Below are 25332 nucleotides of genomic sequence, written 5' to 3'. Positions count from 1 at the left end.
TAACTCCACATATTTACCCTGCTAATCCCTCTAACCTACGCATCCCGGGACACTAAGGGGCAATTCAGCACGGCCAATCCACCTAACCCGCACATCTTTGGACTGTGGGAGTAAACCGGAGCACCCGGAGGAAACCTACGCAGACACGGGGAGAACGTGCAGACTCCGCACAGACAGTGACCCGGGCCCCTGGTGCTGAGAGGCAGCAGTGCAGAACAAAAAGGGCTGTGCCACCATACCATGAAAGATCAACTTAATGCATCTCCCTGCCCCTTTGACTAGGAGAAAGGTGATATGTGGACTTGGATGCACAGAAATCATTTCTTTTTTCAATGGCAAGTTGGAATGGAAAAGATTATACATAGTAATGTTTGAGACCCCCCCTTCCCCACAGTAAGAAAGGATGTGGTGTCCTAATCCTTGTGTTTCAAGCACAACATTGAATTTCTTTGCTGCTGTGGATGAGGAATTGAAACATTGTATTTAGCCGATCAAACAACTCTAATGGCAGGATTTATGCTGCCACTTCTAATCATTTACCAGGATGCCAGAGGTAAAAGAAAGACTGGTATGTTTCGCATTGCTACTGAGAAGGCAGCAACAAACAGATGTTCTCCCTCCCTCTAAGCAGAAGAAGAAAGTGAAGGGGACAGGAAGTGTCTAAACCATAGTTAAACTCAACCCAAATTAAATCTCACTTTGGTCCGACAACCCGAGGTAGACCCATCGTGTGGGGGGCAAACAGACTTTGGTTCGTTTCCGGTTCAGCTGGAGACACTTCCATAATTTATTTGGATGACAGGATTGGGAATTCTTTCTTCTTTTCCTTCAGCTGCAACTTCAAAAGAAATCCATTTTAATAATACACGTTGAAGCGAGTTTAAAGATCGAGCTCTGAGTTTCCATGTGGATGTAAATATTACAAAGATGCCCTTGAGGTGGTCCTAAAAGAGTGCCGGAAATGTGAAGCCATTCCATTCTTATAATTGTGGTTTGAAGCCATGCCGTGTGGGGGAATGGAGTAGGAATTCTGTGCCAGTTGATTACCATTTAATAAACTGGTAAAAATATATTTTGTTTTACAATAGAGCTCACCCGTGTTACTAAGTTACAACCTTAAGCCAACTCTGCGTTGTTAAATGATCAGTATATTTTTCATTCGTTCGTGAGTTGGCAAGCAGCATTAACTATCCATCTTTAATTGCCCTTGAGTTGGTGGTGATGAACCACTGTCCTGAACTGCTGGAGTCCATGTGATGTTGGGTACCTCCACAGGGCTATTAAGTTGGGAATTCTAGGTAGAACAAAGAACAGTGCAGCACATGAACAGGCCCTTCGGCCCACCAATCCTGCGCCAACACGTGACACCTTTCAAAACTAAAGATCGCCTCCATGCGGTCCGTATCCCTCTATATTCCCTGCCTATTTGTGTATCTGTTAAGATGTCTCTTAAAAGTTGCCATCGTATCTGTTTCTACCACCCCCTCTGGCATCGCATTCCAGGCACTTACCACTCTGTCTTGAAGGACCAGCCAATATATTTCCAAGTCCGGATGGTGCGTGTGATCCCAGAGTATGTTTCCCCAGGGATGTAGCACGGGGAGAATGTCTTTTGAGACTTTGGCTGTTTTAATGCTGTATCAGGGTGGAAAGCAGATTAATAATTACCACTTGGAGGATTTATAGTGATATGATTTGGAGATGGATGATACCCAACCCACTTCGTGATAGCTGAATTAAAGTCTTTGTTTTGGGGGATAGAAAATCCCGCCCGTTGTCAATTTAACTGAAGAGGTAGCATTTAATGTGTGTGTTTCTGTTCCCTTGCTCTAGGACGCTGCACACCCTGAAAGAACAAGCAGAACAAAGCAGGAAAGTGCGTGGCTGTTCAGGTTGTGGTACAGCTTTGATCACAAGTATCCTTTTCATTGGCTATAAAATGGCCTCTTTGTCGGAATTCCACGGCCCTCCTCTCTGTTTCATAGAAATCATAGAAACCCTACAGTGCAGAAGGAGGCCATTCGGCCCATCGAGTCTGCACCGACCACAATCCCACCCATGCCCTACCCCCACATATTTACCCGCTAATCCCTCTAACCTACGCATCTCAGGACTCTAAGGGGCAATTTTTAACCTGGCCAATCAACCTAACCCGCACATCTTTGGACTGTGGGAGGAAACCGGAGCACCCGGAGGAAACCCACGCAGACACGAGGAGAATGTGCAAACTCCACACAGACAGTGACCCGAGCCGGGAATCGAACCCGGGACCCTGGAGCTGTGAAGCAGCAGTGCTAACCACTGTGCTACCCTGCCGCCAGTCAGAGGGTTTTCTTGCCTCATGATTTAGGACAATGTTGACCTAATTCTACCGCTCGACTGGTGAAAGGTATCTGTGGATAATGCTTCGTTAGTTGTCATCTGTTATGTGGAACAGGTTGAGAATCTGAAACTGCCGATCTGATTACTGAGCTTCCTCTGGACTCCAAAGCTGCCTGTTGCCTGCTCATTAACAAAGCAGGGCTGAGACGATGCACAAGCAGTAGAATAGCTTCCTTCTATAGTTGTGTTGGGGTTGTGGGGGAAGCGGGGGCAACGGGATGTGATCTGCCTGCGCAAGCCAGTTGTTTGGGGCAGAATGTTGTAGGTGGGTCAGCATTCTGGAGTGTAACTTGATACTGTTTTGGAGTATTTTTGCACAACTTCCCCTCAGGAGGGAGACTTTACATCGTCTTTGGATGGAATGAATTTGAGGCTGGATTATCCTTTTCCTTCTGACCTGTTTTATAACGTGGGTGTGAACGTCTCTGTATAGAACAAAACCCTGAAGCTTCAGTACAAAATAATATATAGTGTTTTACGATTGCGTTAACTTGGAAGTAACCAGTTTAACCTCATTGTTTTCTAACTGGTGAAATTCATCAAAAGCTCTGTAGCTCACTCAGCCTCCTGTTAGATACTGATGTTGCTGAATCCAGGAAGAGGGATTTATTTTCCTCATTTCCTTTTCTTCTCTGTGCGTGCGTGCGTCCCCGCCACCGCCCCACCAGTGCCATAATGGGACTTCCAACATGGAATGTCAGGAACCCCATTAACATAAATTTATGTCTAACTATCAAGCCCCAGAGCCTGATAATACCCCTACCCCTCTCCCCAGTCCTGCCCCCTGGCACTTAAAAATGGTGCCTGGTCTTTAAAGAAATAAGTTGCTGGCAGTGTTTTTGCCTGCCCCGCTGGCATGATGTCGTGGGTGTCAGCCCTTCCAATTTTTGTTTTCAAGTTGCGAGCAATATGGCAGAGAAAGCCACCATTCAGACCGATGCCTAGCAACGCCGCTATTCCCACCTGCGGCAACACACTGCCGATAAATGGAAAACTTCAGCCCTTGAATGCTGGCAATTAAAAATACAGATGTGAACCCTTTGAGAGAAGGCCCATCCAAGTAGACGGGGGAGGCGATGGCTTAGTGGTATTATCACTAGACTATTGATCCAGAAACTCAGCTAGGGACCCGGGTTTGAATCCCACCACGGCAGGTGGTGAAATTTGAATTCAAAATAAAAAATATCTGGAATTAAGAATCTACTGATGACCATGAAACCATTGCCGATTGTCGGAAAAACCCATCTGGTTCACTAATGTCCTTTAGGGAAGGAAATCTGCCGTCCTTACCCGATTTGGTCTACATGTGACTCCAGAGCCACAGCAATGTGGTTGACTCTCAACTGCCCTCCCAGGGCAACTAGGGATGGGCAATAAATGCTGGCCAACCAGCGACACCCATGTCCTATGAATGAATAAAAAGAAAAGATGCCTGACCAAAGTTTGGCACTTCTATGGAGTCATTCTCCTGCATCCAGTCTCTCCCTTACTGAATTTCCTCATGCCATCCTTAAGCCCCGAACGCCTCCTAAATGAACTCTCTGACTCTCTTCCGCCTTCCCACTTCGTGGCCCTTCGAGGCTCATTCGATGGAGTTGTAACGGGCTTTCCGAAGCTCACCTGCTCTGGTAAAATCCTTGCAAAGTCTGACCTTGGGCTTTTTGCCCCGCGCCCTGCAAAACAGCCACTAGCCGGAATGCAGGCTGGGCTTTAGCCTGTGCCACTCGGTGGCCATTTTCTTGCCGTCCCACCTCTATTTGGTCTTTATGGGTCTTTGGCCTTGCACGTTGTCCTTGCTGATTCGTTTTGCCTCGGCAAGGGATACTGGTACATTGTTCCACTTCTTCTGTGACTCGTTTCATAACGTGGCAAATAAAACTGAACGAGTGCGATTCACACCTCCTGCAAAGCCACATCCTGCGCTTGCAGCAGCAACTAAAGGGCACAGTCAGCTAAAACATACCCTGATGTACCAAACGTTAAAACATCTCGGAGACGATCAGTTTTAACCACTTGGTTGTTTCTCAGCAGTGTACAAATCCACAAACCATTTAGAAAGAAAAAGAAAGTAGATTTAAAAACCTTGACCACACAAGGTGAAACCAAATCCTTAACCCTCCTTCTCTTGTACTCATCGTTTGCTAATTCACATTTTTGAAAGGAATGTGTGAATTGATGGTGAGATAAGCACCACCTCCGCACTTTAAACAGCTGAGTGGTTCTGCATACTTGTGTTCAGTTAGTGGTTGATGTTTCTCCTGCAGATCAGATTAGTTGATGTTTGCATCCTTTCTTTTAAATCCCGTGGAGCAAACACTCCTTGGCTGCACAGATGTATATCATTCCTTCCTGATTCAATCCCATCTCCTCACAGATGGGATTGAATCAGGAAGATGTCGGCCTTCATTGCGAGAGGTTTCGAGTACAGGAGCAGGGATGTGTTGTTGCAATTATACAAGGCCTTGGTAAGGCCACACCTAGAATATTGTGTGCAATTTTGGTCTCCCTTCCTGAGGAAGGATGTTCTTGCTCTCGAGGGAGTGCAGTGAAGGTTTACCAGGCTGATTCCGGGGATGGCGGGACGAATGTATGAGGAGAGATTGACTAGGCTAGGATTGTTTTCGCTGGAATGAGGGGAATCTCATAGAGACATAAAATTCTAACAGGACTCGACAGGGTAGATGCTGGAAGGATGTCCCTGATGGTGGGGGAGTCCAGAACCAGGGGTCACAGTCTGAAGATTCGGGGTAGACCATTTAGGACAGAGATTAAGAGCCATTTCTTCACCCAAAGAGTGGTGAGCCTGTGGAATTCATTACCACAGGAAGTAGTTGATGCCAGAACATTGAATGTATTCAAGAGGCGGCTGGATATAGCACTTGGGGCGAATGGGATTAAAGGTTATGGGGAGAAAGCAGGATTAGGCTATTGAGTTGGACGATCAGCCATGATCGTGATGAATGGCGGAACAGACTCGAATGGCCGCCTCCTGCTCCTATCTTCTATGTTTCTAAGATGCGATAATCCCATCTACCGCCCTAACAGGGAGTCATCCTTAAAGAGAGGGTGTCCTTCTGCCTCCCTCAGCACTGCCGCCTATTAGTATCACCATACCATTGAATTGACCCTTGAGATGTAACTATTACTAACTGAACCTGCACCTCTGATGGCTTTAACTATCCTATGCATAGTCCCTTCTAATTTGATCCCCTGACCTCTCCTGTTGGTCTACTGGTAAGGATTCAACGCTTTCACCACCGCAGCCCGGGTTTGATTCCCGGGCAGGGAAGGAAGATTTATTGCTGTCGTGTGGCACATGAATTCAGCGGAGCTGGAATTACTTCCTGGGGCAGCACGGTGGCACAGTGGTTATCACTGCTGCCTCACAGCACCAGGGACACGGGTTCGAATCCAGCCCCTGATGATTATCTGTGTGAAATTTGTACTTTCTCCCCATGTCTGCGTGGGTTTCCTCCGGGTGCTCCGCTTTCCTCCCACAGTCCAAAGATGTGCGGGTTAGGTTGATTGGCCATGCTGAATTGCCCATTAATGTCAGGGGGACTAACAAAGTAAATTTGTGGGATACGGGGATAAGACCTGAGTGGGATTGTTGTCAGTGCAGGTGCGATGGGCCAAATGGCCTCCTTCTGCACTGTAGGGATTCTATGATTCTATTCTGTGTGTGTGTTTCTTGCTGCCTTGCATTCACCACCTCTTGGTAAGCATTCTCTTGCTAACTGTATTCTATTTTCCCATTCCCTCAGTCACTCCAATGTATGCTCTGGAATTTACAATGAGTGAAACATCAGGACATTTCATGCATCAGCCTTAGTATTCTACAGACATTTACCTTTCACCAACCCAATTAGTATCCATATCATAACTATGCTTAAATAATTTACAAATACATCATCTAATCTGCTGTATTGTGTCACAAATACTTAAATGTGTAATACTGAATGAGTGGAAATTTCCCCAATTAATATTGAGAAGGCAGAAATCATCATTGGCTGGTTCAAATTCCTGGAACCCTCTTGCTAACAGCACTGTGGGTGTACCTACACCACATAGACTGCAGACATTCAAGAAAGCAGCTCACCACCACCTTCTCGGGGGCAATTAGGGATGGGCAGTATGTACAGGCCTAGTCAGTGAAACCCACATCCCATGGCTGAATTATTAGAAAAAATACTTTTAGTTCTCTACTCTGTTCCCTGGTCAATCTCTGTCCTTGGCTAAACCAGACTGTTTGCTATTGTGGTGTTTTATTTGACTCTGCGATACCACATCATCATTCTCCCTCTCTGTTACATTGCATGACTCTCTCCTCACCCCATCTCATTAGGCTTCTTCAGCCCACGATCGCTTAGATCTCTGCACTCCTCTAGATGTGGCCTATTCAACATTCCCAATTTTAATCACCCACCATTGGCGGCCGTGCCTTCAGAAACCTTGGGCCTAAGCTCTGGAATTCCCTCCTCTGGAATTCCCTCCCCAGATCTCTCTGCCTTCCTTCCACTCTTTCTTTCCTCAGGACGGCACAGTGTTTAGCACTGCTGCCTCACAGTGCCAGGGACCCAGGTTCAATTCCTGCCTTGGGTGACTGTCTGGTGTTTGCACGTCCTCCCTGTGTCTGCGTGGGTTTCCTCCTACACTCCAAAGGTGTGCAGGTTAGGTGGATTGGCCATGATAAATTGCCCCTTTAGTGTCAGGGGGACTAGCAGGGTAAATACGTGGGTTATGGGGATAGGGCCTTGGTGGAATTGTTGTTGGTGCTGGCTCGATGGGCTGAATGGCCTCCTTCTGCACTGTAGGGATTCTATGATGATCCTATGAGGTTGCCCCTGGAAACTTAGTGTTTGACCAAGTTTTTGATCATCTGGCCATATCTTCTTTTGTGACTTGGTGTCAAATTTTGTTTAATTGTGTTTCTTTGAAGTGCCTTGGGGCATTTTATTATATTAAAGGCCCTATATCAACACTAGATTGTCTATGTTTTCCCTGCAAATGTCCTTTTGTACCTGATTCGAGCATGGGGCACCATAGTGGTCAGATGCTGCAGTAGATTAAACATTTTAATTGAAGCTGATTTTTTTGCAAAAATAGAATCATTAGCAGTGAAGACATCCTGAGTAATTTCCTGTATTTCAGATCTGTACCTGTTTTTCTTACAATGTAAGCTGATGCTGATGTATTGAATTAAGATATTTTGACTGCTGCTTTATCCCCAGCATGTAATCAATATTTTTAGTTCTGTGTATTGCCGTGTCTTGAGTTTCACCAGGAGATTTAAATTCCTTCCTCTTTGTTTCTTCTGCAAATGAACACAACATTGTTCAGTCGAGAAGGCCTTATACAGGTTAACTTCCGACGCTTATTTTTTTCTGTCATGGGATGTGGGTATCGCTGGCTAGTCCAGCATTTGTTGCCCATCCCTTATTGCCCCTAGTGGTTTGCTAGGCCATTTCAGAGGGCAGTTAACAGTCAACCACATTGCTGTAGCTCTGGAGTCACATGTAGACCAGACCAGGTGAGGACAGCAGATTTCCTTCCCTAAAGGACATCAGTGAACCAGATGGGTTTTTATGACCATTGACAATGGTTTCATGGTTACCATTTCTGAGACTAGCTTTTACTTGTAAATTTTATTAATTGAATTCACATTCCACCAGCTGTGCCATGGTGGGATTTGAACCCATGTCTCCAGAGCATTAGCCTGCGCCTCTGGATCACTAGTCCAGTGACATTACCGCTTCACCACTGTCTCTCCCAATCAAATAAAAAGCATTTGATTTGATTTATTGCACAATATCCTTATGACGAGTAAATCAAAGGGAACAATTTCCATCAGAGAACATTCAAATTTCTTTCTGACCACCACAGATAATTAACCAAAAAAAAAGCCCATCACAGACTATCTGTGCGACTGAAAACTGATCATATGCATTTCAAAGATAACGTTCACTTTGTTTCTGGTGCCATTGTGTTCTGTAGATTTTCTGACCTTATTAAAGACCGGAGATGATACCGGAGATGAGGGGTGTAGCTTATGAGGAGAGATTAAACAGATTGGGTCTGTACTCGTTGGAGTTTAGAAGGATGAGGGGTGATCTTATAGAGACATATAAGATAATGAAGGGGCTGGATAGGGTAGAGGTGGAGAGATTCTTTCCACTTAGAAGGGAAACCAGAACTAGAGGGCACAGCCTCAAAATAAGTGGGGGCCGATTCAGAACAGAGTTGAGGGGGAACTTCTTCTCTCAGAGGGTAGTGAATCTCTGGAATTCTCTGCCCATTGAAGTGGTGGAGGCTTCCTCGTTGAATATGTTTAAATCACGGGTAGATAGTTTTCTGATCGATAAGGGAATTGGGGGATATGGGGAGCAGGCGGGTAAGTGGAACTGATTCGCTTCAGATCAGCCATGATCTTGTTGAATGGTGGGGCAGGCTCGAAGGGCCAGATGGCCTACTCCTGCTCCTATTTCTTATGTTCTTATGTTCTAAGACCTTTTGGGCATTTTCAACCCAATATTTGCCGAGCTACTGTTTAAAAAGTTGAATTGCCTACTGGCCTTAATTGTGACCTTGTCCAAGACCTACAGTACTGTAAAACTCCAATTGACTGTGAGATTTCCCCACTGCTGCCACACAGCGCCAGGGACCCGGGTTCAATTCCCACCTTGGGTCACTGTCTGTGCGGAGTCTGCACGTTCTCCCCGTGTCTGCGTGGGTTTCCTCCAGGTGCCGGCGTTCCCTCCCACAGTCCGAAAGGCGTGCTGGTTAGGTGCATTGGCCGTGCACAATTCACCCTCTGTTTGATTTGATTTGATTTATTATTGTCAAATGTATTAGTATACAGTGAAAAGTATTGTTTCTTGCGAGCTATACAGACAAAGCATACCGTCCATAGAGAAGGAAATGAGAGAGTGCAGAATGTAGTGCTACAGTCATAGCCAGGGTTTAGAGAAAGATCAACTTAATGACAGGTAAATCCATTCTAAACCCTGATGGCAGCAGGGAAGAAGCTGTTCTTGAGTGTTGGTGCGTGACCTCAGAATTTTTTATCTTTCTCCTGATGGAAGAAGGTGGAAGAGAGAATGTCCGGGGTCCTTGATTATGCTGGCTGCTTTGCCGAAGCAGCGGGAAGTGTAGACAGAGTCAATGGATGGGAGGCTGGTTTGCATGATGGATTGGGCTATATTCACGACCTTTTGTAGCTTCTTGCAGTCTTGAGCAGGAACCATACCACATATTGTGATACAATAGAAAGAATGCTTTCTATGGTGCATCTGTGAAAGCTGGTGAGAATCGTGGCTGACATGCCAAATTTCCTTAGTCTTCTGAGAAAGTAGAGGCATTGTACCCCAGTGCACCCGAACAGGCGACGGAGTGTGGCGACTGGGAGATTTTAACAGTAACTTCATTGCAGTGTTAATGTAAGCCGACTTATGACACTCGTGTCGGGCTCATCGATTTTGAGGGTTACGACCTTTTCCATAGAATCCCTACAGTGCAGAAAGAGGTCAGTCGGACCATCAAGTCTGCACCAACCCTCAGAAAGAGCATCCCACACAGGTCTTTCCCTCCACCCTGTCCCCCATAGCCCTGCGCATTTACCATGGCTAATCCCCCGAACCTACACATTGTTGGACTGTGGGAGGAAATCCGAGCACCCGGAGGAAACCCACACGGGGAGAACATGCAAACTCCATGATAGCATTTATAGTTTTGGGTGATTTAAGCTTTGAGAACCTGAAAGGAAACTCTGTGCCGCAAAACCCATTCATAAGTTTTATTCTGTGAACAAAAATAAGTTCAACTTTACCAATCTGTGGGTAACCAGCAGCCTAACCACAATTATCACGGGTGACTTTATTCTGAATGTAGATTGAGTGAATCAGGTTGGCAAGGTTGCCTGGCAGATGAGTTCATGGAGTGCATTTGGGACAACGTCTGAGAGTCATAGAGGTTTACAACATGGAAACAGGCCCTTCGGCCCAATTTGTCCATGCCGCCCTTATTTTCTATACCCCTAAGCTAGTCCCAATTGCCCGCATTTGGCCTATATCTCTCTATACCCATCTTACCCATGTAACTGTCATGTAAAAGACAAAATTGTACCCGCCTCTACTACTACTTCTGGCAGCTTGTTCCAGACACTCGCCACCCTCTGTGTGAAAAAATTGCCCCTCTGGACCCTTTTGTATCTCTCCCCTCTCACCTTAAACCTATGCCCTCTAGTTTTAGACTCCCCTACTGTTGGGAAAAGATATTGACTATCTTATGCGCTTAGAGCAGCATGCCCCAGGACCAATCAAAGAGCAGGCTATTCTAGATCAGGTAATGCGCAATAGTGGTAAGCTCAAGTCAAGCTATCTGTACTTACATTGTTTACAAAGATATGTGAGCACAGGCTCCCTGCTAATGGTCGACCGAGCACATTTGCTCATTGCAAGTTTATGTCCAGGAGAAAAACACTCCACGTATAAACTGGTAAAACAAAGCTCGGAGCTAAGTTTTTGATTTGATTTATTATTGTCACATGTATTAGTATACAGTGAAAAATATTGTTTCTTGGGCGCAAGACAGACAAAGCATACCGTTCATAGAGAAGGAAAGGAGAGGGTGCAGAATGTAGTGTTACAGTCAGAGCTCGGGTGTAGAGAAAGATCAACTTAACGCGAGGTAGATGCATTCAAAAGTCTGGTGCCAGCAGGAAAGGAGCTGTTCTAGTGTCGGTTAGTACGTGACCTCAGACTTTTATATCTTTTTCTTTTTTTATATCTGGGTGCATGGGGTCCTTGATTATGCTGGCTGCTTTTCCAAGGCAGCGGGAAGTATAGACAGTGTCACTGGATGGGAGGCTGGTTTGAGTGATGGACAGGGCTACATTCATGACCCTATGCTGGGATTCTTAGTAGCCCCTCTGTACTGCAGTAGAGTATCATGATTTTTGTTGTTTTTGATTTTTGAATAGGCGATATGCCTACTTGAGTTTGCCCCACTATTCACAGCTGATCATCTACATGAATTCCACTGTACCACCTTATTCACATAGCCCCAGATTACAGTCCTGTCCAAAAATCTGTAGACTTCAGTTTTGAAAATACTTTTTTCCCTGGAGTAAAGCGTTCCAAAGATTCATAACTTTGAGTGATGTTTCTAAATGGCTGACCCCTTATCCTGACCACCTAGTCCTAGTCCTAGACACCAGCCAGGCCTCTGAGTATCTGCCAAATCGAGCCTGTTTCAATGGATATATTTCAAAGAGACCACCTTCCGTTCTTCCGAACTACAGAGGGTGTGGGAGCAGCAGACCAGGCTATTCCCCAGAAGGAAGGAGGGGAACATTTCTGGTTCGAAGGCACAAAACCCATCATCAGGGCCCCATTTTTGTTGTGAATTATGTATTGGAAGGAAATCCTTTTGGTCCTCGTTGACCTGAATCCTCTATCTAATAACGGCAGGGATCCAGAGGATAATTTTTAGTTGTAGTCATGTCAAGTTAACATCTGGCTACAAGTGAAGTTGGTCTGGATGAGGCGATGTTTACAGACCATTTAAATGACGCTTGCCAGATTTCACAGACCAAATGGGAGGGGAAAGCCTAAGAATGTGTCCAGTTGCAATGGCTGACTCTCATGCCAAGTTGCTATGTTCAATGTGAGAATGAAAAGTTTGGAATTAAGATCCGCCAAGTTTTGTTTCCCAGAGTTGGAAACATGGATCAATTGCAACAAGAAAAAAGCAGTTCCTCTGACGTCCCAAGAAAGGTCTAGTTTGAATTTTGAGTATTGCCAACTACTTTTGTAGAAGTAGATTTGGATTCTGGACATGTTTGGCACTTTGCTGCTGTGGTTCGTCTGCACCCATTCTCGCACAATATAATTGAGAATTTAACCATCTGGTTTCAGTTTAAGTTTGTATCATTCTCTAAACATTTTCTATCGATGTTGCCTCAATTTTTCCTTTGTTATGCACAGCCTATCTGCTGCACTGTGCAGTCCCTTTATGATTGTTGAGTATCATAGAATCCCTACAGAACAGAAGGAGGCCATTCGGCCCATCGAGTCTGTACTGACCACTATCCCACTCGGGCCCTATTCCCATAACTCCACACATTTGCTCTGCTGAACCCCCTGACATTAGGGTCAATTTAGCATGGCCAATCAACCTAGCCCGCACATCTTTGAACTGTGCGAGGAAACCGGAGCACCTGGAGGAAACCCACACAGACATGGGGAGAATGCGCAAACTCCACACAGACAGTGACCCGAGGCCAGAATTGAATCTGGGACCCTGGCGCTGCGAGTCAGAAGTGCTAACCACTGTGCCACCGTGCTGCCCCACACTAGCCACACACTAGGGCCAGAGGGTGGTGAATCTATGGAATGCATTGCCACAGAAGGTTGTGGAGGCCGGGTCATTGAGTGTATTTAAGACAGAGATAGCTAGGTTCTTGATTGGCAAAGGGATCAAAGGTTATGCGGAATAGGCAGGAGAATGGGGTTGAGGAACATATTGGCCATGATCGCATGGCGGAGCAGACTCGATGGGCCAAATGGCCTGATTCTGCTCCTATATCTTACGGCCTTAAAGGAACATTGGTTGTGCGCCTCCTGTTGGTTGCACTGTGCAGTATGTTCTGGTATTCTGAGCAAAGCCACACACTTACACAGCTTAGAGTGAACATTACCCTTAACGATCAGTTCCCACTATCTCACATGCAGTAGGCCTAATGATCCCAAATTAAAATTTAAGAAATCAGCTGGGATCCAGTGAGGTAACATATTGTTTCATGTCTAATTGCTTCACCTGGATTTTAATTTGGTTGCTTTTGGAAGAAAGCCTATTTCTCAGTCTTCAGCTGTGATGGACACACTATCCTTCAGTAATACAAAAGAAAAATGCAGCCCTTTTGCTGGATTAGATGAGACTCAGAGCTTGCGGTGATGGACGTTTGTACCTGGTGTGCTTTAAGCAGCAGCTATTTCCTATAAAAATACCAGCCCTGCTTGTGTTGGCCAGCATGATGCAGGCGGCAACCATTGTGAACATTAGGGTTGTTTCATCTTTCCAAAAAACACCAGAATTCAAATCCAGTTTATGACTTGTTTTTGGCAAATACTTTGGGATAAGTGAAGCTGTAACGCGACTCCTTGGCGCTCCCTGATCCCGTTTTGAAATGATCCTGCATTCTGGTTTATGCTACAAAACTTGCCAAAGTAATTCAAAAGCTTGAAATCCAATAATAATTTGGCGTCGATGGAAGAATAGTTTGCAATCACAAAGGGAGCCCGGCGATAAAGCGCTTCACAGAAGCATAATAGACAAAATATCACATGGCGCCGCTTAAGGAAACATTAGATCAGCTGATCTAAGTTAAAGTTTATTAGTGTCACAAGTAGGCTTATATTAACACTGTGAAAATCCCCTCGTCGCTACACTCCAGCGCCTGTTCAGGTACACTGAGGGAGAATTTAGCATGGTCAATGCACCTAACCAGTACATTTTTCGGACTGAGGAAACTGGAGCACCCGGAGGAAACCCACGCAGACACGGGGTGAATGTGCAGACTCCACACAGACTGACCCAAGCCGGGAATCAAACCTGGTTCCCTGGCGCTGTGAGGCAGCAGTGCTAACCACTGTGTCAAAGAGTGAGGTTTTAAAGGAGGAATGTGCGGTAGGGAGGGTGAGAGAGGGAATCCCAGAACTTCGGGCCAAAGCAGCTGAAGCTATGGCCACCATTGATGGAGCGATTAAAAACAGGGAGGCTTAAGAAGCCAGTCTTCAAGGAGAGCTAAGATCGTGAAGGGTTGTGGGGCTGGAGGAGATGCCAGAAATGGGGAGAGATGAAATCATGGAAGGATTTGAAAATTAGGATGAGAATTTTAAAATCAAGACATGAGTTGACTGGGAGTCAGTGGTGACCAGTGAGCACAGGGGTGATGGACGAACAGGACTTGGTACAAGTTAAGACATGGGCATGGAGTTTTGGCTGGCTTTAAGTTTACAGAGGGCAGTATGTTGGAAACCCATGCTTGAAATTTAAAATGGTGAAGATATTAATTCAGTGTCTGTCCTGAACCATTGACGTGCTTATTACAAAGAACCCAATCCAACAGGCTTTCTTGAGTTTCAACACAAGTCTTGATTGTGCTAAAAGCCCATTTCAGTAAAGGTGTAAAGATATAGAAAAAGGGGAAACACATGTCAGGTAAGTGGATAAGGGAGTAGGGTGGCATCTGGGTGGGTGGAAGATGGATAGAGTGGTGAGATCAGGTCAAGGGAGATTTGGTTGGGCAGTTTGGTGATGGCTGGGTGAGCAATTTTGGGCCCCGTATTTAAGGAAGGATGTGTTGGCCTTGGAAAGGGTCCAAAGGAGCTTCACAAGAATGATCCCTGGAATGAAGAGCTTGTCATATGAGGAACGGTTGAGGACTCTGGGTCTGTACTCGTTGGAGTTTAGAAGGATGAGGGGGGGATCTTATTGAAGCCTACAGGATACTGCGAGGCCTGGATAGAGTGGACGTGGAGAGGATGTTTCCACTAGTAGGAAAAACTAGAACCAGAGGGCACAACCCAGACCAAAGGGACGATCCTTTAAAACAGAGATGAGGAGGAATTTCTTCAGCCAGGGAGTGGTGAATCTGTGGAACTCTTTGCTGCAGAAGGCTGTGGAGGCCAGGTCATTGAGTGTTTTTAAGACAGAGATAGATAGGTTCTTGATTGATAAGGGGATCAGGGGTTATGGGGAAAAGACAGAAGGATGGGGATGAGAAAAATATCAGCCATGATTGAATGGTGGAGCAGACTCGATGGGTTGAGTGGCCTAATTCAGCTCCTATGTCTTATGGTCTTATGGTTGGGGAGGATTGAGTGAGGGGGCTAGTCAGGTCAGAGGATATTGGTGGGGTGCGGCAAGTAGTCAGGTGGTGGGGGGCTGGTCAGTCAAGTCAGAGGGTCAAGGGTCAGAAAGTTGGGTTTTGGGGGCTCGTCAGATTGGTTTGGGGGGGAATCGGAATCAGGGCTGTGTTGGGGGCTAGTCTGCTCGGGGGAGGGAGTCAGAGGGTTGGGGGGAGTCGAGGGGGAAGTCAGGCAGGTCAGTGTAGAGTGATTGGGGGGTCATTTGTATAGTTATCTAGGAATTATTAGACTAGGATTTTTCTGCCTAGCACTCCCTGGATAACTATTTCACTCAGTAAGTCAGAACAATCTGAAGTTGGGGAGCAGGGAATTGCATTGGAGGTACATTGAGATTATTGTTAGACTATTATCGTTAGACCATTAATCCAGAAATTCAGCTAAAGTTCTGGGGACCCCGGTTCGAATCACGCCACAGCAGCTGGTGAAATTTGAATTCAATAAAAAATATCTGGAATCAAGAATCTACTGATGACCATGAAACCATTGTCGGAAAAACCCATTTGATTCACTTATGTCCTTTAGGGAAGAAAATCTGCCATCCTTACCCAGTCTGGCCTACATGTGACTCCAGAGCCACAGCAATGTGGTCGACTCAGTGTGGAGTTTGCACATTCTACCCCTGTCTGCGTGGGTTTCCTCTCAGTCCAAAGATGTGCAGATTAGGTTGATTGGCCATGCTAAATTGCCCCTTGGTGTCATGGGTACTAGCAGGGTAAATATGTGGGGTGATTGGGATAGGACCTGGGTGGGATTGTTGTCGGTGCAGACTCTATGGGCCGAATGGCCTCTTTTGGCACTGTAGAGATTCTATGACTCTCCACTGCCCTCAGGCAACGAGGGATGGGCAATAAATGCTGGCCAGCCAGCGACGCCCTTGTCCCGTGACTGAATAACAAAGAGATCCCTGAGGGGTTCCTTAGTGCAGCTTGATTAGTTACATATGATCTCTGACTATCTGGAGGCCGGAAGATCTGGGCTAACATAGCAGAAGGGTGGAACCGCAGATCATCATCCAAAAGCATATTGAAAAGGAGTGGTGAGAGTTGCAAGGACAATCTCAATTTTGATGGAAGTTAAATTAGTCGTAAGTTCATCCTTGAGAGTTCAGAAAAAAAACTGTTTTTCAACCTGCTTGTGTTCAAGTTTATATTGAGGTCTCCCACCAGCACAGCTGCTTTGCAGATGTTTATGCTTGTTGCATTGAAGGGTCATGTGATATTTTGGTTTGCTTTCAGAAGAAGCATCTTGGAACAATAACTTTAATATGATTTACTGGATTATCCAACATGTTGAAACTTTACATGTGGGGTGTTGTTTCTGAATGGTTTAGTCGATTGAAGCAAATCTAATATTCGCTGGGATCTGCTACTGGGATGGCTAACTGAGTGATTCTGTGCTTTTGGAAAACAGTGGTTTCTCTTAAAAGCATAGGATTTTATTTCTTCACTGTGTACATGCTGTTGTAAAGTGTTTATTCTGGTTAGCATGTTAGCATAAAGCTTCTAATTCAATCTTGTCATCCAATCTGCTCAATGTAAACACTGTGGAAAAGACAAGCAAAGGAAACTGCTGCAAATGTGTTAACCAGTTCACTGTTCAGAGTCCCTCTGAGTTTAATTTCCTTTCTAGCTGTTTCTGCTCACTGAGGGTAGGAAATCTATCTCTCCACTTAACTGGCAAGTGGTCTCACAACACCAGGTTAAAGTCCAACAAGTTTATTTGGTAGCACGAGCTTTCGGAACGTTGCCCCTTCATCAGGCGAGTCCTCTGGCTATGGGCTTTCAACACCCCAAGCAAAGGTATGGACGCTCCGATGTACGTCCATAGACTAATCTCTGCCGGAGTAAGAGCTGGCGCTCGGTTAGAGTTCCACGTCAACTTGTATGTTTGCTCACTAATTACAGATGCGGAGGCTCCTGTCTCCACCTCCATCTTGATCTGTTTACCGTCAGCTACCGCTGTAGAAAAAATAGGCTCTGCTCGGGCCTCATTGATACTGAACATGTCGCGGGGCTTGCACGTCCGCCTGCTCGGAGCTTTTCACCTGGTGTGTAACTCATTGAGGCTTCTTTGAATTAAAATTTTCTATCTCAGCCCCTGCCTTGCTCTTCGCAACCCAGCCCTTCGTCACCAGGGCAAAGGTTCAAGGTGAGAGGGGGAAGGTTTAAGGAAGATGTGCAGGGGAAATTTTTCACAGAGTGGTGGGTGCCTGGAACGCGCTGCCGGAGGAGGTGGTGGAAGCAGGCACATTAGCAACATTTAAGAGGCATCTGGATGGGTGCATGAATAGGGAGGGAATAGAGGGATATGGACTAAGAGCAGAAGGTTTTTTTTAGGTTAGATAGGGGATCATGATATGCATGGTTTGGAGGGCCGAAGGGCCTGTTCCGGTGCTGTACTTTTCTTTGTTTTTTTGTTCTAAATGGCCTTTCTTGCTGCCTCAGTGACAAACAGTGTCCATAAACCTGCAATGATTGGCAGGCGAGGAGATGCTGGTGGGCCCAGGGGACTAGTTAAGGAAGGACCCCCTGCCATACACCAGCCCACACAAAGAAACCTGCTGACAGGCTGCTTGGCATGGGACTCTCTGGTGATGGTGGGATGAAACCTTTAAGTGGGCATTAATTGTCTGTTTAGAGGTCTCAATTCGCCACCTGACGTACTCCCACCACTGGTATAAGTGTGCTGGGAGTACAGGCAGGTGAGTAGGCAGCGGACAACCATTGAATTTAGTGTGCCCCTGCCTTCAAAACTACCAGCATGGGTGTGCATTAAATCCCACCCATAATTTCTGCTACTGCAGAAGGTCTGATTTCAACAGAGGTCAGCCATGAACTCCATGTTAACTTTGCCTTCAGCAAAGAATGTGGCGCCTGTTATAGATTGACTTGAAAAGGGTTGGGAACTGAGGAGGAAATAACTCACCAGTAAAGTTAAATCGTAGGAAAGGTTGAGGGAACTTGGGCTTTTCTCTTTGGAGCGGAGGAGGTTGAGAGGAGACTTGATAGAGGTTTATAAGATGATGAGGGGGATAGATAGAGTGAACGTTCAAAGACTATTTCCTCTGGTGAATGGAGCGGTAACTAGGGGGCATAACTATAGGGTTCATGGTGGGAGATATAGGAAGGATGTCCGAGGTAGGTTCTTTACTCACAGAGTGGTTGGGGTGTGGAATGGACTGCCTGCAGGGATAGTGGAGTCAGAAACTTTAGGAACATTTAAGAAGCTATTGGATAGGCACATGGAGTACTTCGGGATGATAGGGAGGAAATAGCTTGATCTGGGTTTCAGACAAAGCTCGGCACAACATCGTGGGCCAAAGGGCCTGTTCTGTGCTGTACTGTTCTATGTTCTATGATTAATGAATATTGCGAACCATCCAGATAAGGTATTGCATTTACATTGGTGCCAGTAGTATGTTGGCCACTAATTCAAAGCACCTAGAAATGTTTCCCTTTCTTGTTCAGCGCTTTTTCGAATTCCCCCTTAACAGGAAATCTTCCAGTTATCTGAAGCCAATCTTAACGCACAGTGGTCCTCCGCTCACCGCCACTTTGCCCGGCTGGTGTGGCCCTATAGCACGATGCTTGACAAGTCCTCAAGCATATGAAGTAAGTACTGAAATATTTCACATACTCACTCTAAGGTGTGTGTGCGCGTGTGTGTATGGTGTGTGCGTGTGTATCCTGTTCTAGACATTTGTATTAATTTTGTTAGAAAACACCTTGCACACAATGCAGGTAAATGTTTCTCAAAGTTTAGTCAACAATTTGGACAAAGATTGATAGTTTTTTTAAAGAAAAAAACTGGTTTTGGTCTGGTTGATGTTTTTAGAATTCTTTTGGACATCCCACTTTAGAAACCTAGACTGGTTTAAAGCCCCTCTGTACTGCCCAGCAGAATCGAACCAGCTTACTCCTAGACCTTTGGCTGGAGCTACGATGTAAGTTGCATGCCAGAGAGTTGTATTCATTTTATTTTGCCTTACTGCAGGGATCGGCATGAGGTAATAGCCCAGATTTTACTGTCAAAGTAAACGGTGCTTACATACGAGCAAAATAGCAGTGCCAGGTGGGGCAGATATGTGGTTAAACTCAAATATCCAAAAGCTCCTGTCCAAATTGTGCCACACTCCTTTTGACTTGACGGAAATGGTATCTCACTGACTCGTTTATCTATGAAATGTGTTGAATGTCATGTAGCAGTTGTATTTGTGCGGGAGATGCGAACAGTAAGTCTTGAACACTTCAAACTTTTTTTTTTAGTAATGTAAGAATTATTGATTACTGGCAACATCACTGGCATTGAAAATTAACCACTATAAGTGTGGAACCTCATTTCTTCAGGTTTTAATTATTGCCAGACATTTTAAAATGTGACTCTTTTTCTACTTTTCCTTTCTGCCTCTTTTTTTCTCTCTCTCTTGCAATCCAATCTCTCTTTTCCTCTCTCTCTTGCTTGCTTTCTGTACCTGATTTGGTGTTGTGTTCTATCTTCCATTTCCTTCTTCATCCTCACGTTGTTAATTTCACAGTCCTTCAATATGATTGGGGTTAAGGAGATGCACAATCTCTTGCTGAGTCCCTCGGGTCCCAGATACTGGGGTTCCTTTGTAACGTTGTTAGCTGCTCACCCTTTCAGCAACTGGCCAGAAATCTGCCAGGGCGAGTTTAATCAACACCGGTCGTTGTCAGCGGCCCTGCCAGAGCAGAATTCGGCCCATTATTACACAATCGGTCTTAATTAATCTGGCTGATAGTCACTTGAACATTATGGTCACAGCCCTGCTGTAGTGTTTTTTTCTGTTCTCAAAGATTAAAAGTGTTAAATCGATAAAGCAATTGTAATAAGTCTTCGGATGCAGAAGTCCCTTCACCAAAATCCCTTTATTTACAAACTCTAACAGCAGTACACAGAGTGCTATCAGTCAGCAGTCTACCTCTGGGGGTGTCAGAGGAACTGACACTCCCAGTTAAATACAAAAGAAAGATTCCCTGATTGGCCCCATCAATTGGTTCCTTAATCATAGAACATAGAACATAAAACATTACAGCGCAGTACAGGCCCTTTGGCCCTCGATGTTGCGCCGACCAGTGAAACCAATCTAAAGTCCATCTAACCTACACTATTCCAATATCATCCATATGTTTATCCAATAACCATTTGAATGCTCTTAATGTTGACGAGTCTACTACTGCTGCAGGCAGGGCATTCCACGCCCTTACTACTCTGAGTAAAGAACCTACCTCTAACATCTGTCCTATATCTATCACCCCTCAATTTAAAGCTATGTCCCCTAGTGTTAGCCATCACCATCTGAGGAAAAAGGCTCTCACTATCCACCCTATCTAATCCTCTGATCATCTTGTATGTCTCTATTAAGTCACCTCTTAACCTTCTTCTCTCTAACGAAAACAACCTCAAGCCCCTCAGCCTTTCCTCATACGATTTTCCCACCATACCAGGCAACATCCTGGTAAATCTCCTCTGCACCCTTTCCAACACTTCCACATCCTTCCTATAATGCAGCGACCAGAACTGTACGCAATACTTCAAGTGCGGCCGCACCAGAGTTTTGTACAGTTGCAACATGACCTCCTGGCTCCGAAACTCAATCCCTCTACCAATAAAAGCAAACACACTGTACGCCTTCTTAACCACCCTATCAACCTGGGTGCCAACTTTCAGGGATCTATGCACATGGACACCCAGATCCCTCTGTTCATCCACACTACCAAGTATCTTACCATTAGCCCAGTACTCTGTATTCCTGTTACTCCTTCCAAAGTGAATCACTTCGTACTTTTCCGCATTAAACTCCATTTGCCACCTCTCAGCCCAGCTCTGCAGCTTATTATGTCCCTCTGTAACCTGCCACTTCCCTCCGCACTGTCTACAACTCCACCGACTTTAGTGTCATCCGCAAATTTACTAACCCACCCTTCTATGTCCTCATCCAGGTCATTAATAAAAATGACAAACAGCAGTGGCCTAAAACAGATCCTTGCGGTACACCACTAATAACTCAACTCCAGGATGAATATTTCCCATCAACCACCACCCTCTGTTTTCTTCCAGCTAGCCAATTCCTGATCCAAACCACTAAATCACCCTCAATCCCATGTGTCCGTATTTTCTGCAAAAGCTTAACATGGGGAACCTTATCAAACGTTTTGCTGAAATCCATAAACACCACATCAACCGCTTTACCCTCATCCACCTCTTTGGTCACCTTCTCAAAGAGCTCAATAAGGTTTGTGAGGCACGACCTACCCTTCACAAAACCATGCTGACTATCCCTAATCAAATTATTCCTTTCCAGGTGATTATAAATCCTATCTCTTATCCTTTCCAATACTTTGCCCACAACAGAAGTAAGGCTCACCGGTCTATAATTACCAGGGTTGTCCCTACTCCCCTTTTTGAACAAGGGGACAACATTTGCTATCCTCCAGTCTTCTGGCACTGTTCCTGTAAACAATGACGACCCAAAGATCAAAGCCAAAGGCTCTGCAATCTCCTCTCTAACCTCCCAGAGAATCCTAGGATAAATCCCATCCGGCCCAGGGGACTTATCTATTTTTACCCTTTCCAGAATTGCTAACACCTCCTCCTTATGAACATCAATCCCATCCAGTCCAACAGCCTGCATCTCAGTACTCCCCTCGACACTGTCCCTCTCCAGTGTGAATACTGACGAAAAATATTCATTTAGTGCCTCTCCCATCTCTTCAGACTCCACACTCCCACTCCTGTCCTTGACTGGCCCTAATCTTACCCTAGTCCTTCTTTTACTCCTGAGATACCTATAGAAAGCTTTAGGGTTTTCCTTGATCCTACCTGCCAAAGACTTCTCATGTCTCCTCCTGGATCTTCTTAACTCTTTCTTTAGGTCCTTCCTGGCTAACTTGTAACTCTCAAGCTCCCTAACTGAGCCTTCACGTCTCACCTTTACATAAGTCTCCTTCTTCCTCTTCACAAGAGATTCAACCTCCTTCGTAAACCACGGTTCCCTCACACGTCTGCTTCCTCCCTGCCTGACAGGTACATATTTATCAAGGATGTGTAGCAGCTGTTCCTTGAACAAGTTCCACATTTCAATTGTGCCCATCCCCTGCAGTTTCCTTCCCCAACCTATGCCAGCTAAATCTCGCCTAATCGCATCATAATTTCCTTTCCCCCAGCTATAACTCTTGCCCTTTGGTATATACCTATCCTTTTCCATAGCTAAGGTAAACATAATAGAATTGTGGTCACTGTCACCAAAGTGCTCACCTACCTCCAAATCTAACACCTGGCCTGGTTCATTACCCAGTACCAAATCCAATGTGGCCTCGCCTCTTGTTGGTCTATCTACATACTGTGTCAGGAAGCCTTCCTGCACACATTGGACAAAAACCGACCCCTCCAAAGTACTCGAACTATAGCTTTTCCAGTCAATATTTGTAAAGTTAAAGTCCCCCAGTACAACTACCCTGTTACTTTCGCTCCTACCCAGAATCGGGGAGTTCATACTCCAATAGGCCAACCCCAATGGCCTGATTGATGTCATTACAGCAATTGCATCGAAATTATTGTGAGGAATACTTTTAGCAAAGTTAGCACTGTATTTGTGCGTTTTAAACTGAGATTGTTGCCTCAATCTCCTGCAATAACTCTAAACTGCCGTGTTCATCTTCCAGAATCAAGAGCAGCTCAGAGACGATGATTCTGATCTCATCCTTAACGATGGTGACCTGAATTTAACCTACGGAGGAAGTACACTAACTGCCAATGGCTCCTCCAGTTCAGGTACTGCATCCAACAGTGTGGATGGCAAGAGAACCAAGAGTATCTCCGAAGATGTACTGGAACGTGATCTGGGAACAGAGGACCACGAACTTATTACTCGAGGCACCAGATTAGTTTTCCCTTTGGATGATCATGCATGACTGCAGTGATGTTAGCGAGCCACAGAATAGCCTAAGAAGGATCAAAGCCTATTTTGTTCTTGGCAATGAGACTGAACTGGTTTACTTGTGTGATATTTTTTTCCTCGCTCTCTTCTCCCCCCCCCCCCCCCCCCCGCCCCAATCGTTTGGCTCAGCTATTTAAAATGTGAAAATCTCTTGTGTGGCATTTCGTTAAGCTTTTTACTTAAGTATGAAATTGCCATGACCCTTTAGTGTACTACTAGTGCCATTGCTGTTGTAATTATCTCGTTGACTGACTGATTAGCCTCAACACTGTGATGGTTCTCCTAAAAGCCCCAGTTACAGTGCATGCGTGTTGCTGCGTGTCTGCACTGCAATCGTGCGTGTCGTATGATGCTGTCAGATGCAGATTGCCACCACCAGCATCATACAGCAGCTGCAGCGAGTGTGCAGCTAACCTCTACCCTGGTATTTAAAGTAGACAATTCTTGGGGCTGCCACACTTGTCATCGGATTTCCAGTGGAGGCGAAAAAGACAGTAATCTCTTGCCACTAGGAGTGACACTGGAGTCGATTGCTGGTGCACAGAGCTCTGCTGGGCACGTGTTTCAGTGTAACTGCGCTTGCAATTTCTACCTCCTGCCGGGTGGTATGAGCAGTTACTGTGAATGCCAATGTGTACGTGTGGCACTTCTTGACGTGGCATCCCCTGTTGGTGCAGTGTAATTGACATCGTCAGGCTGAGGACCTTGGCACAATGAGAGAAAAGACTTGTTGTGGGGTGGGTGTGTGTGGGGCAGAGGGGAGGGGAAGGGGGGATATTAAAACCTCATTGGATTAAATTTTAGTTATGTCCTTCAAAACCTTTGCATGGTATAGGGAAAGGACAGTAAACGTACTCCGCAAACTGAAGGCACGTTGTTTTCTTGCTAGTGGTTTTGCTGTTGCAGAACTTACCTGTGTGCTCACACCATTATATCCTTTTAACCAATGTCACTTTAAGATGTTAACTTTTTTTTAAAAAAGAACTACTGTGTACTAGCTAATGAATACTTTTGAAAAGGAACCTCTGAAACCCTTGGTTCATGATGCACATGGGGAAGTGGGTTGAAGAATTTATTTTTGGACTTCGTCACAACGTTCCACTGTGACAACTGAAATATTTCTGCGTTATGTATTATCTTTGGGGCAGATGATATCCATCTTTACCTTTTAACCTACCAGGGAGTATGGAGCCAAGTCCGGATTCTTGCCGCCTTTAGTCACATCTAACCAGAGCTATACGGCATTGCAGCAATGGTCGGTAAAGATGCTGGCAAATTGAAACAATCTGAAGATATTTAACAAACCATTTTTTCCTTGGATTTTTATTTAATGTCCGAGAAGGAATGTCACATGGTTAATTTGGATCCCCGCTTCCATTCCCATTAGAGGGGACTGTGTTCCAAAGCTTTTATTTGGAGAGGGTGAGCCCAGGAAAGAGGTTGACATCAGAGCACTGTCGGTTTTAAGTGAGAATGCGGTAAATGTCATGATCTTTTCAAAATCACAGAAGGGAAGACTTTCCAAAGCGTTTCGTTCCTTCAAAGTTCAACCCTTCATCTTATAATACAAACATACCCCAATAGGAATAGTTTGTGTGATTTCACCCAGACATATATTGTCAAACTATTCTTTTTCTACATTCTTGTAACTGGCACCATTTTTAAAAATAAAACATTATTTTGAATTCCTCAGGCTAGAGGTATCCTAAAATGCTCTCTGCAAAAAAGAAAAATTAAGTTAAACTTTGCTTAGCTGGTATCAGTCAATGGAAGGATTCCACATCACCTGATCGTAATGTAACGTCAAATTGGAATGTTAGTTGAACAGGGCACAATTTTTGCTTGGCTGTAGGAATGTCAAGTATTTATATTGCAGACTCATCAATTAGAGGGGAAAATGTAGTAATTGTTCTCAGGAGGCAGCAGTAGGTGGCTGAAGGTTGTTATGGACACTTCCATGCAGTGAGTCAGCAGTAATTACTTAGCAACTCTGCACAATTACTTAGCAACTCTGCACAATTCCCTTAGCAACTTGATTTGACTGGCAAAAAATTAGTAGGACCT

The 25332-nt window shown here is 45.1% G+C and overlaps 1 protein-coding gene across 3 annotated transcripts in view; it reads left to right on the top strand.

Annotated features, from left to right (window-relative positions):
- slc9a7 (solute carrier family 9 member 7) overlaps positions 1-24989 on the top strand; it is a 164352-nt gene extending 139363 nt beyond the window's left edge. For all 3 annotated transcript variants that reach the window (XM_078222428.1, XM_078222426.1, XM_078222427.1), the window contains 3 exons: positions 1834-1916; positions 18817-18922; positions 22994-24989. In XM_078222428.1, coding sequence (XP_078078554.1) covers positions 1834-1916; positions 18817-18922; positions 22994-23242 — 438 coding nt within the window. In that variant the 3' untranslated portion in view covers positions 23243-24989. The remainder of the gene's footprint in view (positions 1-1833; positions 1917-18816; positions 18923-22993) is intronic.
- Positions 24990-25332: the final 343 nt, after the last annotated feature.

Source organism: Mustelus asterias, chromosome 10, assembly GCF_964213995.1.
Source record: "Mustelus asterias chromosome 10, sMusAst1.hap1.1, whole genome shotgun sequence".
Lineage (NCBI taxonomy): Eukaryota > Metazoa > Chordata > Chondrichthyes > Carcharhiniformes > Triakidae > Mustelus > Mustelus asterias.
The sequence above is the reverse complement of the archived record's forward strand: the minus strand, read 5'-3'. Positions and strand labels throughout refer to the sequence as shown.